Source organism: Pogonomyrmex barbatus, unplaced genomic scaffold, assembly GCF_055798465.1.
Source record: "Pogonomyrmex barbatus isolate J1 unplaced genomic scaffold, ASM5579846v1 scaffold15, whole genome shotgun sequence".
Taxonomy (NCBI): domain Eukaryota; kingdom Metazoa; phylum Arthropoda; class Insecta; order Hymenoptera; family Formicidae; genus Pogonomyrmex; species Pogonomyrmex barbatus.
This window is the reverse complement of record NW_028297111.1, coordinates 4437276-4452004: the sequence shown is the minus strand read 5'-3', so window position 1 is coordinate 4452004 and position 14729 is coordinate 4437276. Positions and strand designations below refer to the sequence as shown.

Sequence of the window (14729 nt, the reverse complement as noted above, 5' to 3'; positions counted from 1 at the left end):
TGTGAAAATATTTACAAGTTACAGGTTACTACAAGAATGTTACAGCAATGGGCAATGGCAACGGATTTTCCTTTTTTTCGGAAGAATTTCAATTTGAAACCAGTTCTACATGGACCACAATCTTCAAGCAAAAGCATAGAATAAAACAATGAAAAATCACAAAATTCGTGAGCAAAAGAGACATCGCTACTCTCGAGGAAACTGTACGAGTATAGTATGAGTACAGGCTGCAGAAAAATTTCAGAGACAAACAAGGTGTTTGATTTCTAAATTTGATTTGGATTTTGTGATTAATACAGACCAAACAGGTTGTCAATATGAGATGACTTACAATAGGTCATTGGACTTTCAAAGAGTGAAAACAGTACTTGTAAAGAAACAAAATTTAAACAAATTAACTCATTCGTATATAGCACAATATTGTGTAACTGCGTCAGGCAAGTTGCTTCCATTAGTTTTTTTGTGTCTACAAGAGCCCACGAATAAATTTGGTCCGACAGTTTCAAAAAAAATTCAAAAATTAACTATAGAATTTAAAAATGTTATGATCATTTGCTCCAAATCAGGAAAATTAATGAAAGAATTGTATAAACAATTTTTAGAAAATATCCTTGTACCTATATAAAAAACCTTGTACATATGTAAAAAAAATAAATTTATGTTAATTATTGATTCGTGGGAGAGACAAACAGATTACAGTTTACATGATGAAATTTTTGAAAATGATTCTGGAGAAGCAACTTGCACTTTGAAAATTATTCCTTCCAAATGTACGCCGCTTTGTCAGCCCTGCTATGTTTACTTTTATCGTCAGGTAAAAATTTTTATTAAAAAATTACAAAATAATCTTACTCTTTCAAAATCAACGAGAAATATCATCACGCGAAGATGCTATAAAAATACACTCTTTAATACATAATCAATTAAGTGCTCCCGTATTTATTCCGATGCTTAAATATGCGTGGTTTGCTGCTAAATTAACAAAGGAAAAACCGATTTTTTTAAATGTAAATGCTGTTTGTTTTCCTGTTAATTTTTTAAAAAAGCATTGTGCGTGTCGAGAAGTAACGTTCATAAAATGTGCATAGTGTGAAGTAAATCTATGTTTCACTTGTTTTTATGATAAATATCATTCAAACAGTTGTAATCAAACTACAAGTATTAATAGTGATGAAGATGTATAAAAGTTTTGGCACAACATCTCCCAAATTTATTTTTAAATTCCTTATTAAATTAACCATTTAAAAGTTTAATTAAAATATATTATATTTAACTATGTTAAAAGTTTTTATATTTAACTATGTTAAAAGTTAAAAGGCATTTTATTAGTTTTATATCGTACAGAACGTGTAAAATAATAAGATTGTTAATTGAATAAAAATTAGGTTCAAATAAATTATTAATTGAAGTTAAAAGTGAAAATTTTAAGTATAATATAAACAATTGTTAATTAAATTAATTTGATTTTATATAATAATATAATACGTATTTAACATAATAATATAATAAATAAATATTTTCTAGATTAAAAAAAAAAATAATATAATAGGCAGGAATCGAATCCGGCTCGACAGATTAGTAGTACAAGATCGAATGCCCAATCTCGGCGACAATGAGCTTAACGCCGCCGGTATATAAGGAATGCTATAAACTTTAAACCGGTTTTTCTCAAAAACAATTGAATATGGCGTTCTATCCATTTACTTAAGTACTCTTCTAGTAGAATACTTTAACATATATAAGTCTTTTTAAAATCGGTGTTCCCCAGTTCGCATCATCCCCTTGTAAGTGCTACGTATGCCATGTATGATAGGTTAAAATAAAAAAAGCGTCACGCTGCGCGAGAAGACAGTAAGAGGGAACGACCGCACTCGGATATACACTGCCAGTACTGAGAATCCATAGGTCACATAACGTATATTATAGATTTTTAGTGGCAGTGTATCGGAACATGATCAAAAAGAGTGAAACCGCAATTTTGTCTTTTGTAAAAAACTTTGTGGAAAAGTGCTCAGATAGTATTATTTCTCATAGTTTTGTTTCTGTCACAATGAGTGAAAGTAAAGTTGAAAGATTTTTGGAAAAAATCAACTTGAAAATGTACTGGCCCACATTTAATCTAGTAAGATATATATCAATTAAATATAAATATATTTTAAAACAGTATTATATAATCTGTATACAAAAGGAAATTGATATTAAGAACAGATTTGCACTGTAGATGCAAGAAGAAATTATTCTAAATGAAAAAATATTGTACTTATTTGTAAGATTTAGAGGATTTTACTAATACAAAAATTTTTTTTTTTTTAGGTATACGAATGATGTCAATAATATCTGCGTGTAATTCGCAACTTCCCAGTTATTACATGCTGCTGTAATCATTCCAGTGATACACAAAAGGCGTATAATATCGGCAATAATATGTAATCCATTACAAATAGTTACTAGATAGTAATATCGAGAGTGAGCATTACATAGCCGTAATAACTACACAGCCATTTGTAATAAGCACACAGCTGGCAGTAGTTCCTTTTCGTAAAGGATATCAAGTCTTAAAAAAATGTTCACTTCAGAAATGAATAAAATATAATAGAGCAACCTCGTTCAATTATGTCAGGACAAATTGACTACAGAGATTATTTCAAGATCAACTTCATTTTTTCTAAATATTAGATCATTAAGAATAAAATATCCGATTTCCTTAAGTTTGAGAGTCGATATCTCTGATCTGTCGATATCACTGACAATTCTTGTTTTTTTTTTTTATTCTTAAGGTTATTTGATATTATTACCCTTTTAAATACATTTTTATTTGCAATTTTCTTTTGAATTGCGTTTTTCAGATCAATTTTTGCCAAGCCATGGATAAGTCAAAAATTCGTGTTATTTTCAAACATAAGTTCCGTCGTGGAACCAATGCAGCGCAGACAGCTCGAAATATCAATGACATGAAGATGTGACTAATGAACGCACAATACACCGATGATTTAAGAAGTTTCGTTCTGGCGATTTTACTCTTAAAAATGAGTCATGTGAGCGATCTGAGATCAAGGTAAAAAATAATGAGTTGAAAGCTATATAGTGGAAGCAGATACATTTCAAACTATGCGTAAATTAGCAGAAAGATTTGACGTTTTTATTCCGTTTACTATTCCAATAATATTGAATCATCTGAAAGAAATCGAAAGGTAAAGAAGCTGGATAGATGGGTGCCACATGAATTAAACGAGCGAGAAGAGAAACTGTCTTGAAGTTTGCTTTATTGTCACGGCATAAAGGCATTTCTACATCATATTGTTACGTGTGATGAAAAATGGATATTTTTCGAAAATCGCAAGCGGAAGGTTGGATAAAAATAAAATGCCGAAACACGATCCAGCGTTAGTATAATTCACTACAACTTCATAAAATCTGGTCAATTACAGCAGGTGTCTACTGTAACTAATTGGACGAAATGATGAGGGAACTTGTAATTAAGCAGCCTAGATTGGTCAACAGAAATAGGTCAATCCTCTTACACGACAATGCTTGACCACATGTCGCAGAAACAATGCTGTTCAATTTAAAAGAGCTGGACTTAGAAACTCTGTGTCGCTCACCATATTCATCAGATCTTGCGCTAACTGATTACCACTTCTTTCAGGCATTGGATCACTTCTTGCAAGGAAAAATATTTAATTCTTAACAAACTGTGAAAAACGCCTGTTGCGATTTCATTGCCATTCACTTTCCAGGCTCCTTTGCTGCCGGCATAAATAAGGTACTAAGATGGCAAAACTGTATCGTGATAGTTTAGGGGTATACTTTGATTAATTGTACTGCTTCTTGTTTGAAATATATAATGAACCAAACTTTTAATTTCAAATCGAACATTTCATATTTAATGACCTAATTGAAACGCATTATGAGTTCCTTTGTCTGTCACAATCTGCGTGCTTTTTTAGCGTAAATCTCTTCAAAAAGTCAGATTTCGATAAAAGTATTGTGAGGGATATTGTTCGAAAATATATTCATCAACTCGTAAAGAAATGAACATATGCGTTGTTGCTGCAAAAATTCTTATTGAACCGAAACTGAATGGTCGTGCGAACTAATTTCCATTCATTTTACTGAATACACAAGTATACCTTGAAATGATTCCTATAGTCAACTTGACTCCATGACATGAAGTCTAACTGACGATAAATTGCTCTGATATGCTTGCTGGAGTGAAAACATATTGGCCTTAAAATGATTTGGGATGAATTTGATACCAAATGTTGCTACATGTTTTTATTATAAAATTTCCTTCACTATTGACTTCCAATGTTAAAAATAGATCATTTCATTTAAAAAACAAAAGTTGACCTATAAATGACCTAAAAAAGAATCTGTAACAAAGGCAAAATCACTATCGGATGTTCTTCTCGAAACCCTACAACTTTTGTTTAAAACGTTTTTCTTCTAAAACGCTTTTTTAGAAGATATTGGAATTTTTAAAATAGGATATCATGTACTCTACATACTCTACATACTCGCACGCACGCCCGCACGCACGTACGCACGCACGCACGCACGCACGCACGCACGCACGCACGCACGCACGCACGCACGCACGCACGCACATACACACAGAGAATGTGCCAAAATTGTGGAGATCATTGAGTATTTCTAAAACAAAACATTTTTGAAACAAATGTTTCAGGCAAAAAGTAAGATTTCAAAAGAAATCTATAATATTTAATGGCGATATCTCTTTTGATCTTGAATGGCGTCATCAAGGTCAGCTCAAGGTCACGTCGATTCTTTTGAATGGAAACCCTTCCTTTTTATTGTATATTCTCGCATCTTACCTCGAAAGTTTTTCAAAACGCTCTAATGAGTATTTTTTTTTAAGTGCTTATTGAGTTATAAGGCTTGAAATTTACAATACCGCCAACATTTCCTTGTGCTTATCATTACGCAGGATGAACAACATGGACGGTGGGACTTTCACGTTTTGGAATCAAATCTCGAATAGTATTTAGCTATGTTTCTCAAGCATTGTATGAATAGGCCACAAAAACTGACAGTTAACTCTGCGTGTCGCTTAACTGACGCGCTTAACTGATAAATCTTATTAATTGATGTCAAACTCCTGTTACACACTCCCAGCATACTTATAACACACTCCAACTCTTGTCTATTCTCCCTTTCTTTTATTAAGCCACGGTTGCGCGGTCTCGGCGCGTCCTCGTGTCGAAATGTTGCTTTGGCTCGTCAACATTTCGGTGTTATCAGTGTCAGCGTCCTCGCTGGATTGCACATAGGTTCATTGCAATCGACACTGATACGCATTGTTCTTTTATTTAAAAATTATATCAATATTAATATTAAATTAGTAATAATCTTTGAGTTTTGGTCAGCAGGTGTGCTGCGCGATATTGGTTGCGCTACATCCCTCTCCCATTGGGAAACGAAAATGAGATAGAAGGAAAAGAAGGTTTTCTTTTAAACTAGCAATGGTGCCTAATAGTACAATGCTATAAAAATATAATATTATGAGACGCAGCATTACAATACTTAATCTAGTTTTATGATTACGTTCTTTTTTTATTTTATTATCTTTATTCCTATTATCTTTATTATCTTTATTTCTTGTCTGTTCCCCTATTTGGTTTTATTCTCTTATCTTTTAATACAACATTGCTTTATCGACACTTTTTGATGCTTTTATGCTCGCTGTGTGTTTACAGTTTTCTCTTTTTCTTATGATTATATTTATTGCACTCATTATAATTATTACCATTAAAACTAACAGGACGAAATGTTTGTTTTGAAATATGCTTGGCTTCTCTTCTAGTTGCCTATTTAACTCATCTTCCTTCATGCTTATCTTGCTAATTCTGATGGGTCTTTTACTATCAGTCACAGCTTTATTTTTTCTGCAAGCTGTTTTATCTTTTTACTATCTTGCGACATCGACGTTAAATTTTATTCCGGTAAATATGCTTGTACATAATGTCACTAATCGCCGTGTAACTATCGTTATTTCTGGCATTGTTAGTTTATAGTTGCCGTTTAATTTTATCTTTCACATTTATTTCCAGTTTTCCTGCTTCTGACCTATCGCATTAAATTCCTATTCTTTAGCTTACTCGTGCGAAATATAGCTTGTAGTTCCGCTAGTGTCATTCACAAAGGGGTGTCAGTAATTACACGTCAGTAGTAAGTGGGCAGTCATGACGCGTCAAAACAAATGACGTCATTGGCGCCAGTAAGGAGGGGAAGGCAGACAGAGGGACAAAAAGGAGAAGGATAGACGGGTCTGGCACGTGGTGATAGAGTAGAGGGGATAATCGAGTTGTCGATCTACACTTCTGATTGGCTCTCTCCATGGCTGCCCAGCGAGCTGATTGGCTTGCTCCATAGTGCTCCGACTGATTGCAGATTTGAAGATTTCGGGAATTTTGAAGAGAACGAAAATGGCAAAGAAGACGAAAAGAGAGATTCTGTGTTTTATCTCGGAGGGAGAGAAAAGGAACAAGCGGATTTTTTCTTAGACACAGGACTATAACATTTATGATGTACGGGCTTGTAATAGATAATTGAATCGTTTCTCCAACTAACTTCTTTATTGCGTATTATTACAGTTGCTCGCTCGCTTACTCAATCTCGACCTGTCGTCTTTTCGCACGCTTGTCTATTTATATAATATCAAATATTACCCTACCTAATAAACAAATGACACGTCGTGGTCTCTCATTTGTTATCTCGTGGTCGCAAGTATATCGAGTTATAATATATATCGAGTTCGCTGACGATTCGAAGCAACAGTTATAGATTAAATTTATTTTTATTATTTAGTCACCAACATCCCGCCCATCAATTAATCCTGATTAATTTTATTTTTCATCGATAGGCAATTTACAAATTTTAGTGACTGGACGCTTGATAACATTATTTTCGGTTTGAATAGTTAACACGCGAACCTTTTTATCAACTCCCGGATGAAGTTCGATTATTCTGCCAAGTTTCCACTGCAGGGGTGGCATATTGTCGCTTACAATTAAGACTATGTCATTAACAGCTAGATTTTCTCTTTCGATCGTCCATTTGCATTTGCCCTGCAATGACGTTAAGTATTCAACACTCCATCGCTTCCAAAAATGTTGAGTTATGCGCTGAGTCAATTGCCATCTGTCAAGTCTGTTAATAGGAACGTCTAATACATTTATATCTGGCAAACTAATAAACGGTCCCCCTATTAAAAAATGTGCGGGCGTCAAAGCCTGTAAATCGTTAGGATCAGAGGACAATTGACATAGCGGTCTTGAATTTAAGCAAGCTTCAATTTGAGCTAAAACAGTCATAAATTCCTCGAAAACGAGTCGCGTTTCGCCAACAACTCTTTTTAAATGGTATTTACACGATTTTATTCCTGCTTCCCAAATACCACCCATGTGAGGCGCATGGGGGGGAATAAATTTCCATTCTATGCTTTGAGATGTACAATATTCCTCTATCGATTTGGAAAACGTTCTGATTGTCCGATACAATTCCTCAAGCTCTCTTTTTGCGCCGACGAAATTAGTGGCATTGTCGCTATAAATTTTTTGCGGATAACCTCGTCTGCTTACAAAGCGGCGCAATGCAGCCAAGAACGCACTCGATGTCAACTCACTGACTGCTTCTAAATGAACCGCTTTAGTCGAAAAGCATATGAACAACGCAATATATGATTTGCGACTTCTTTGTCCTCGGCCCTTACTCGCAACCGTAACAATAGGGCCAGCGTAATCAATTCCTACTATCGAAAATACTCGCTGATAAGCGGTAACTCTATCCGGTGGCAACGATCCCATTATTTGATCTGACAACCTTGGCTTAACCCTGAAACACGTTACGCATCTCCTTGTTATTCTACGAGCAGTGTTGCGGCCGTTCAAAGACCAAAATCTTTCCCGAATTGAAGAAAGCAAAGCTTGTGGACCGGCATGTAGCATACGACAATGTTCCCGTTCAAATAATAATTCCACAAATCGACATCTTGCCGGCAGCAAAATCGGATGTTTTTTGTCATGATTAATAGCAGATCTCTGCAACCTGCCGCCCACCCTGAGAATCCCGTCGTTATCTAAAAATGGACTCATATGGGCAAGCGCGCTGTTTCTATTTACGCGATCGTTATTTAAGTCATCCAACTCCCTTGTAAAAAACTGCTCTTGAACATGTTTAATTAATTTTAATTGCGACAGATGCAAATCCCTCACGGATAAGTTATCAAAATTGCGGTTCTCGAAATTATTTCTAGAATTCGTAATGAATCGATAACACCAAACAAGTACTCTTTCGATTTTGGTTAGTGACGAAATTTTAGAAATCATTGTTTCGATTATCGACTCGGAATTAGCTCGAGCAACAAAAACTCGCATATTTCCCTTCTCTTCCGATTGTATGATATCAAATTCCCGATCGGAAAGTTCGCCCTTGCCTTGACATGGATCTTTGAATTCCGAAAGCCACGGTGGACCTGTCCACCACAATGAATTGCTATGAAAATTGTCAAAATTGATGCCTCGAGAGATTAAGTCCGCGGGATTTTCTGTGCCTGCAACATGCCCCCAATGACTGCTAGGCAGGATAGATTGGATTTTGCTGACCCTATTACCGACAAATGTTTTCTGCCGACTCGGTTCACCCGCGATCCACGTAAGAACAACTGACGAATCGCTCCATGCATAGATTTTATGAATCCCAATAGTCAACGACTCACGAACAATCCGCATCAAATCGACCAACAAAACGGCTCCGCATAACTCCAACCACGGGATGGTTAATTTTTTAACGGGCGCCACGCGTGATTTAGCGCATAACAATCTCGACGAAACTCGATTTGCATCATCAATTGCTCGCACGTAAATACACGTACCATAAGCTCGTTCTGATGCGTCACAAAACGCATGCAGACTGATATGCACCGGATTTCGAACGCCCACAACCTGTCTCGGTATTCGCGTTGTATGAATTTTACTTAGATCTCGGACATACTCCAGCCACATCCGGCACAAATCCGCCGGTAAATCGTCATCCCAATCAAGATTCATTTGCCACGTGAATTGCATTATCAATTTTGCTTTTATAATTATTGGACTCGCCAAGCCCAACGGATCGAATAACTTTGAAATTGCAGACAATACGCTTCGCTTTGACTTCGCATTATGTGTGACTTGAGATTCGAATCGCAATTCATCGCTGCTCGGTTGCCATCGAATACCTAATGTTTTCGCTACATCTCGCTCATCAGTTATAGCCTGAAAGTCAGTCTCATCATCAATTTTATTTGTTTTAAGGATTAATTCGTTATAATTTGATCGCCACTTATGTAATTTGAATTGTCCGAGCTTTAATAATTCTGTCAATTCTTTAATTAAAATATTCGCTTCATTAATATTATCTACTCCTGTTAAAATATCATCAACGTATAAATCTTGAAGCAAGACTCGTGATGCTTGAGGATACTGACTTTCAGCCTCACTCGCCAATTGTCGAACGCTCCTTATTGCTAAAAATGGTGCACAAGATTGTCCATAAGTTACTGTGTTTAGTCGATATTCTCGAATTGGCTCGTCTGGCGAAAAGCGCCATAAAATTCGCTGATAATCCCTATCATTCTCATCGACGAGGATTTGTCGGTACATTTTTTGTATATCGGCTGTAATTACTACTGAATGCGCTCGAAAACGTAAAATAATATTAATTAGTGGATCTTGTAAAGTAGCCCCCACCATTAATGTGTCATTTAAAGATAAACCTGAGCTAGTCTTAGACGAGGCATCGAAAACAACGCGAAGCTTCGTGCTAATAGATGATTCGCGATAAACGCCGTGATGAGGTAAATAAACAGCCTCGCTTGTCATAGCAGTTCTCGGAACGACGGTCATATGCCTTAGACTTATGTATTCTCGCATGAATTCTATATATAACTGCCGATACATGTTATTACTTCGAAATTTACGTTCCAAATATAGCAATCGTCTTTCCGCAATCGATCGCGACTCGCCAAGCTTATGTTTGTTGTCTCGGAAAGGCAATCGGACAACGATTCTGCCCTCTGTGTCTCGCGTATGAGTGCCTTCAAATATTTCTTCGCATGCTCGTTCTTCACTTGATAAAATTGCATTATCGCGACTCGAACAATCCTCGATCTCCCAGAATTTAATTAAAGATTTATTTAAAGAGCTCTGCGTAACTAAACAATTGATTTGACTAATTCCTTCCCTTTTTATATATTGTGCTGGGATTCGACCTGAAATAATCCAACCGAATTTCGTATTCTGTAATGTAGGCAAATCATTTCCGAGCTCAACCCTTGCAAGTTCTAATAACTTTAAAAAGAATTCGCTGCCCAACAGCATGTCGATCTGACTCGGACGGTGGTATTGCGGATCGGCTAAATTTAACGTGTCGGTTATTGAAAAGGCATCACTATTAACTGTCACCGAAGGCAGTTCTCTGCACTCTGCACTCTGCGGCAGTGATCCTCGGCACTATCAAACAAAATGCAGATAATAGATACGTGGTTATTCTTGATTTTATCGTTACTTGACATCCGTGATTTATCGTACAAATTGAACTACCAATGCCCGAAACTACCTCGTGAATGTCCTCTAAATTTAAATTTAATTTAGCACAGGCTGCTCTTGTTATAAAATTTGCTTCGCTCGCGCTATCAAGAAGAACGCGAATAGGTTGATCGAACATGTTCGAGTCTTTTACGTATACTATTGCCGTTGCCATTAAAATTTCGCCAAATCCCGCGCGATTCGTTGTGTGATGTACCGACAAATTAACGCTTGCTTTTTTGTTTTTGCGACCTTCTCCGCTAACCGCTTCAATGTTTGAAGTAACCTTGTCTACTCGAGGCTCTTCTTGTTCTGTATGACACAATGTATTATGCCTCCTCGCGCATTGTCGACAGGAACTCGCTCTACAAGCGCTAACAAAATGATCGTTCCGTAAACAATTAAAACAAAGCTTCAATCGCTTGACTTCGTCAATTCTTTCTCGCACAGACAGATTTAAAAATCTTTCACACGAATATATTAAATGAGGACCGCCACATATAAAACAGCGTCCGATGACTGTTGACACGGCTAAACTTACAGTTTGATTATTTCTAGATGTCCTTGCCTCGTTTCTTCCTGCAGATCTTGAGGCCTCGTTTCTTCCAGCGACTCTCGAATTGTCAATCCTCCCTAACGACCTCGGTGTTTCACTGCCTCGTCTGGAGTTCGCTGCCACTCCTCCATAGTTCGATTCCTCTCTGTGGAATGCGCTGCCCAGTCGATCAAGCATTTGCACACGTCGCTGTAAAAAGTTAAATAATAAATCGACTGTAACAGTTTGTCGACCTTCCATACTCTCTTCCCAGCGGCGCCGAGTAACTCTGTCCAGCTTCTCCTCCACCATATATAATATCAAAGAGTCCGCCCATGTTTCGCTGGTGGACTCCATGGATTTTACAATTCGAAGATGTTTCTGGAAATGATTAATTAATTCTTGAATATCAACGGCTGATTCTCGCTCGACCTTGGGTGCTTCAAATAAACATTGAAGGTGTCTTCGCTTTAAAGCTTTCTTATCTTTGTAACGGTTTTTTAAAAGATTCCAGACCACTTCGTAGTTCTGTGCCGAAATATCGATTGATTCGATGATTTTTGTCGCGCTTCCCGTCAATGCACCGACCAAATATTGCAGCTTTTGAATTGCCGATAAATCGCTGTTATGAATTAATGCGGTAAAGGTATCAGAAAACCGTGTCCAATCCTCTATTTCTCCCGAAAAGATTGGCAAATTGATTACCGGCAGTTTGACTCTGGCATCAATTTGTGAACCATTTGAACTTAACGCTCTAATTACTTCCGTTTGCTGCTCTATCACTTGTGCAAGTGATTCGCCATCGTTAGTTGTACTTACAGTCGGTTTAATTGCAGCAGCCCATCTCGACAATGTTGCACTCAATTCTACGTATCGTTCTTCAAATACATCGTCTTCTCGTTGATCTTCAATTGGCAGCTCATCCTCCTCGATAACGCATACCAATTGCCGCTGTATTTCGTTAAATTTCTTGTACACTTGCTCTAATTTTTTTGAATATACTGTGACCGTTTCGAAGCTCGGCGTCCTCTGACTTGCGTTTTCCACAAACTTCCAAATATGTGTTTGTTTTGCCTTGATATATCCTCGTTGGCGACGTAATTCTTGCGCGCTCATTTTCGCAGTTGTTTAATCGTTAATCGTAATTGTTAATTGCCTTATTCTCAATCCGGCTCGAAGGACCATGTACGGGCTTGTAATAGATAATTGAATCGTTTCTCCAACTAACTTCTTTATTGCGTATTATTACAGTTGCTCGCTCGCTTACTCAATCTCGACCTGTCGTCTTTTCGCACGCTTGTCTATTTATATAATATCAAATATTACCCTACCTAATAAACAAATGATACGTCGTGGTCTCTCATTTGTTATCTCGTGGTCGCAAGTATATCGAGTTATAATATATATCGAGTTCGCTGACGATTCGAAGCAACAGTTATAGATTAAATTTATTTTTATTATTTAGTCACCAACATATGACATATACAATAACTTAAAGCTGAAAGTAAAAAAAATCTGTATATTACAGAGAAGGAAATTTGCGTGAAAGAAACATGAATTAACATTACAAAAAAAGCGTTTATTGCTACATTATATCTTTCATAAGAATAAGTATTTCTTTTACATTTTATTTTTTAAAAATATATGATTGAATATGACAATACGCTTGAAATTTTACACATTTTTCTTTTTTATTGTGAAGAAAAATCTTACGAAACAGTTGTACAATTATTCGATCATTATTTTCACAATTTTCGAAAAAAATATCGAGAAACTGATTATAATTACGAGACAGATAATAAAGAAATACGCAGCAGTATTGTCTGCAAGTCTGAGAAAACATCCTTTGCAGTCTAGTGGTGTTCCATACATGAGTGTTGGAGTTTTATCGTAGTCGTAAGAGGACTCCGGGGTCCAAAAGTGATAATCCGTAACTATCGAAATATGCTCCCATTCCATGCTCATCGACGTAAAAGGCGACCCAGTATTCGCCAGATCGATTGTCTTTGTCCGTGTTTGTCCGATGACTGTTGATCTTGTCCACACTTTCAGTATTTTGTCGGCAGAAAAGATTCCATATATCCGATGGAGTTGCCGCAGTACGCGTAAAATTTTCAGAGAATTTAAATAAGCTTGGTGATCGGATGAGAGGGATTATTTGCCCAACTTCAGAGTTCAGCTCACTTTTCGTCAAAGTCATTGTTGCGTTTCCCGACGAATGTATCGCCGTGTTACTGGGAATGTGAGAAATTTATGCGACACCTGACCCGTTTTTACAAATCGGAGATTCGACTTTCGTAAGAAAATTTTTTCTCTTTTCATTTTTTGTTAAGTCTCCTTTTCTTCTTCTTTTTCTTTTATGTTATTCCTCTTGCATTTCGATGCTATGGTTTATATTTAATTTTTTATTCGGAATTTGAAAAAAATCACGTTATCTATTTTTTCGTCGCTTACATCCTAATTTTTGCTAAGGAAACTATAATGTGACTCGCGCCATGACTATCTTGTCCGATTAGCCAGTGTTTCAATTTGTAAGCGTTGCGTAAATAAATTTCACGAAATTCGTTATGAGTGCGGCAGCATCCACTTCGGTATCCATTTCGGCATCGGACAAATTTTTAAATGATGGAGAAATTCATTCCAAATTATATACGCTTCTAGAGAGCAGATTCCGCAAGTAACGCGCCTTTTCTTCTCCTCTGCTAGATGTAGCATACCTTTCATGTAATTTCTCATAGTTGAAGCGTATAATATTTAGGATTCACCGTCATACTCAATGCCATAATGATTTCGCGTAAGCTAGTTATTTTTTCGTGTAGAGCACTCGAGTAAATCGGTAAATGGATAACGCGGTATTAAAATCCAGTGACCAACGTATGATGCGTTAATCGCGATAACTGCGACTTCTTTTGCAATAAACTTCTCTTCAGCACTGCGAAAACCCTATATATCGATGATTATATCCATGACTTCGATCAAATCTTTGCTTCGCAGTCTTTTTTCGATATGACGACGCTCGTGCCTTGAGAAAAATTGAATTCTGTTTGCGTGATTAAGAAAGTATCTTTCGACAGAATTAAAATGTTTCATATGGAGGTGGGGGAATAATTTAAGAAAAGTTTAACCAAAAAAGTCGACGATGACTTGCTGAAAAGAGTCGATTTCTAGAACATTATCGAACTCGGCATACACAATAAATACTGTCGCACCAAAAACTTTTTCGAATCTCACTTCTAGTCGCAAGCTCCAGTGTTTAACAAAATTCCAATGTCCGACGTTATTAGCTGACAAATCAGGAGTAAGATTAAAAGCGAAAAAATAGTACTGTTAGGAGATAATCGTCTCTGCTTATAGAATTTCCCTCGTTCAAAAAATGTTCCGATTCCTGAGGAGAGAGTGTGAGCCTCGATGTAGAACGGGTCTCTTGAGAAGTTCGGTTGTAACCGTCTACTGGGAATTTGTATTCCGTCAATGTATAGCGAAAGGAAATTTATTCCATAATTTTTGAAAAAACTGGTTAAATTTTCTATCGCCATTAAACGCTTTATTATCGACAAAATCAATTATTATTCATTACTCGGAAGCTGTCCGAGTATTACATTATATAT

The 14729-nt window shown here is 36.5% G+C and overlaps 2 protein-coding genes and 2 pseudogenes across 2 annotated transcripts; 2 read left to right on the top strand and 2 right to left on the bottom strand.

The window, feature by feature from the left end:
* The first annotated feature begins 18 nt into the window (after positions 1-18).
* LOC148937280 (uncharacterized) lies at positions 19-1396 on the top strand (annotated as a pseudogene).
* A 654-nt stretch (positions 1397-2050) lies between these two features.
* On the top strand, positions 2051-3868 carry LOC105426593 (histone-lysine N-methyltransferase SETMAR-like; annotated as a pseudogene).
* A 2998-nt stretch (positions 3869-6866) lies between these two features.
* Positions 6867-9905, bottom strand: LOC148937279 (uncharacterized). Its single transcript, XM_089073691.1, has one exon. The coding sequence runs from the start codon at positions 9903-9905 to the stop codon at positions 6867-6869; it is 3039 nt and encodes a 1012-aa protein (XP_088929817.1).
* On the bottom strand, positions 9413-14049 carry LOC105423537 (uncharacterized). The gene has a single exon (XM_011633309.2). The coding sequence runs from the start codon at positions 12235-12237 to the stop codon at positions 10453-10455; it is 1785 nt and encodes a 594-aa protein (XP_011631611.2). The 5' UTR covers positions 12238-14049; the 3' UTR covers positions 9413-10452.
* Between the last annotated feature and the right edge of the window lie 680 nt (positions 14050-14729).

Excerpts from the sequence above, each read along its gene's own strand:
- LOC148937279 (XM_089073691.1), bottom strand. The coding sequence starts at position 9,905 with ATGACCGTCGTTCCGAGAACTGCTATGACAAGCGAGGCTGTTTATTTA.
- LOC105423537 (XM_011633309.2), bottom strand. The coding sequence starts at position 12,237 with ATGAGCGCGCAAGAATTACGTCGCCAACGAGGATATATCAAGGCAAAA.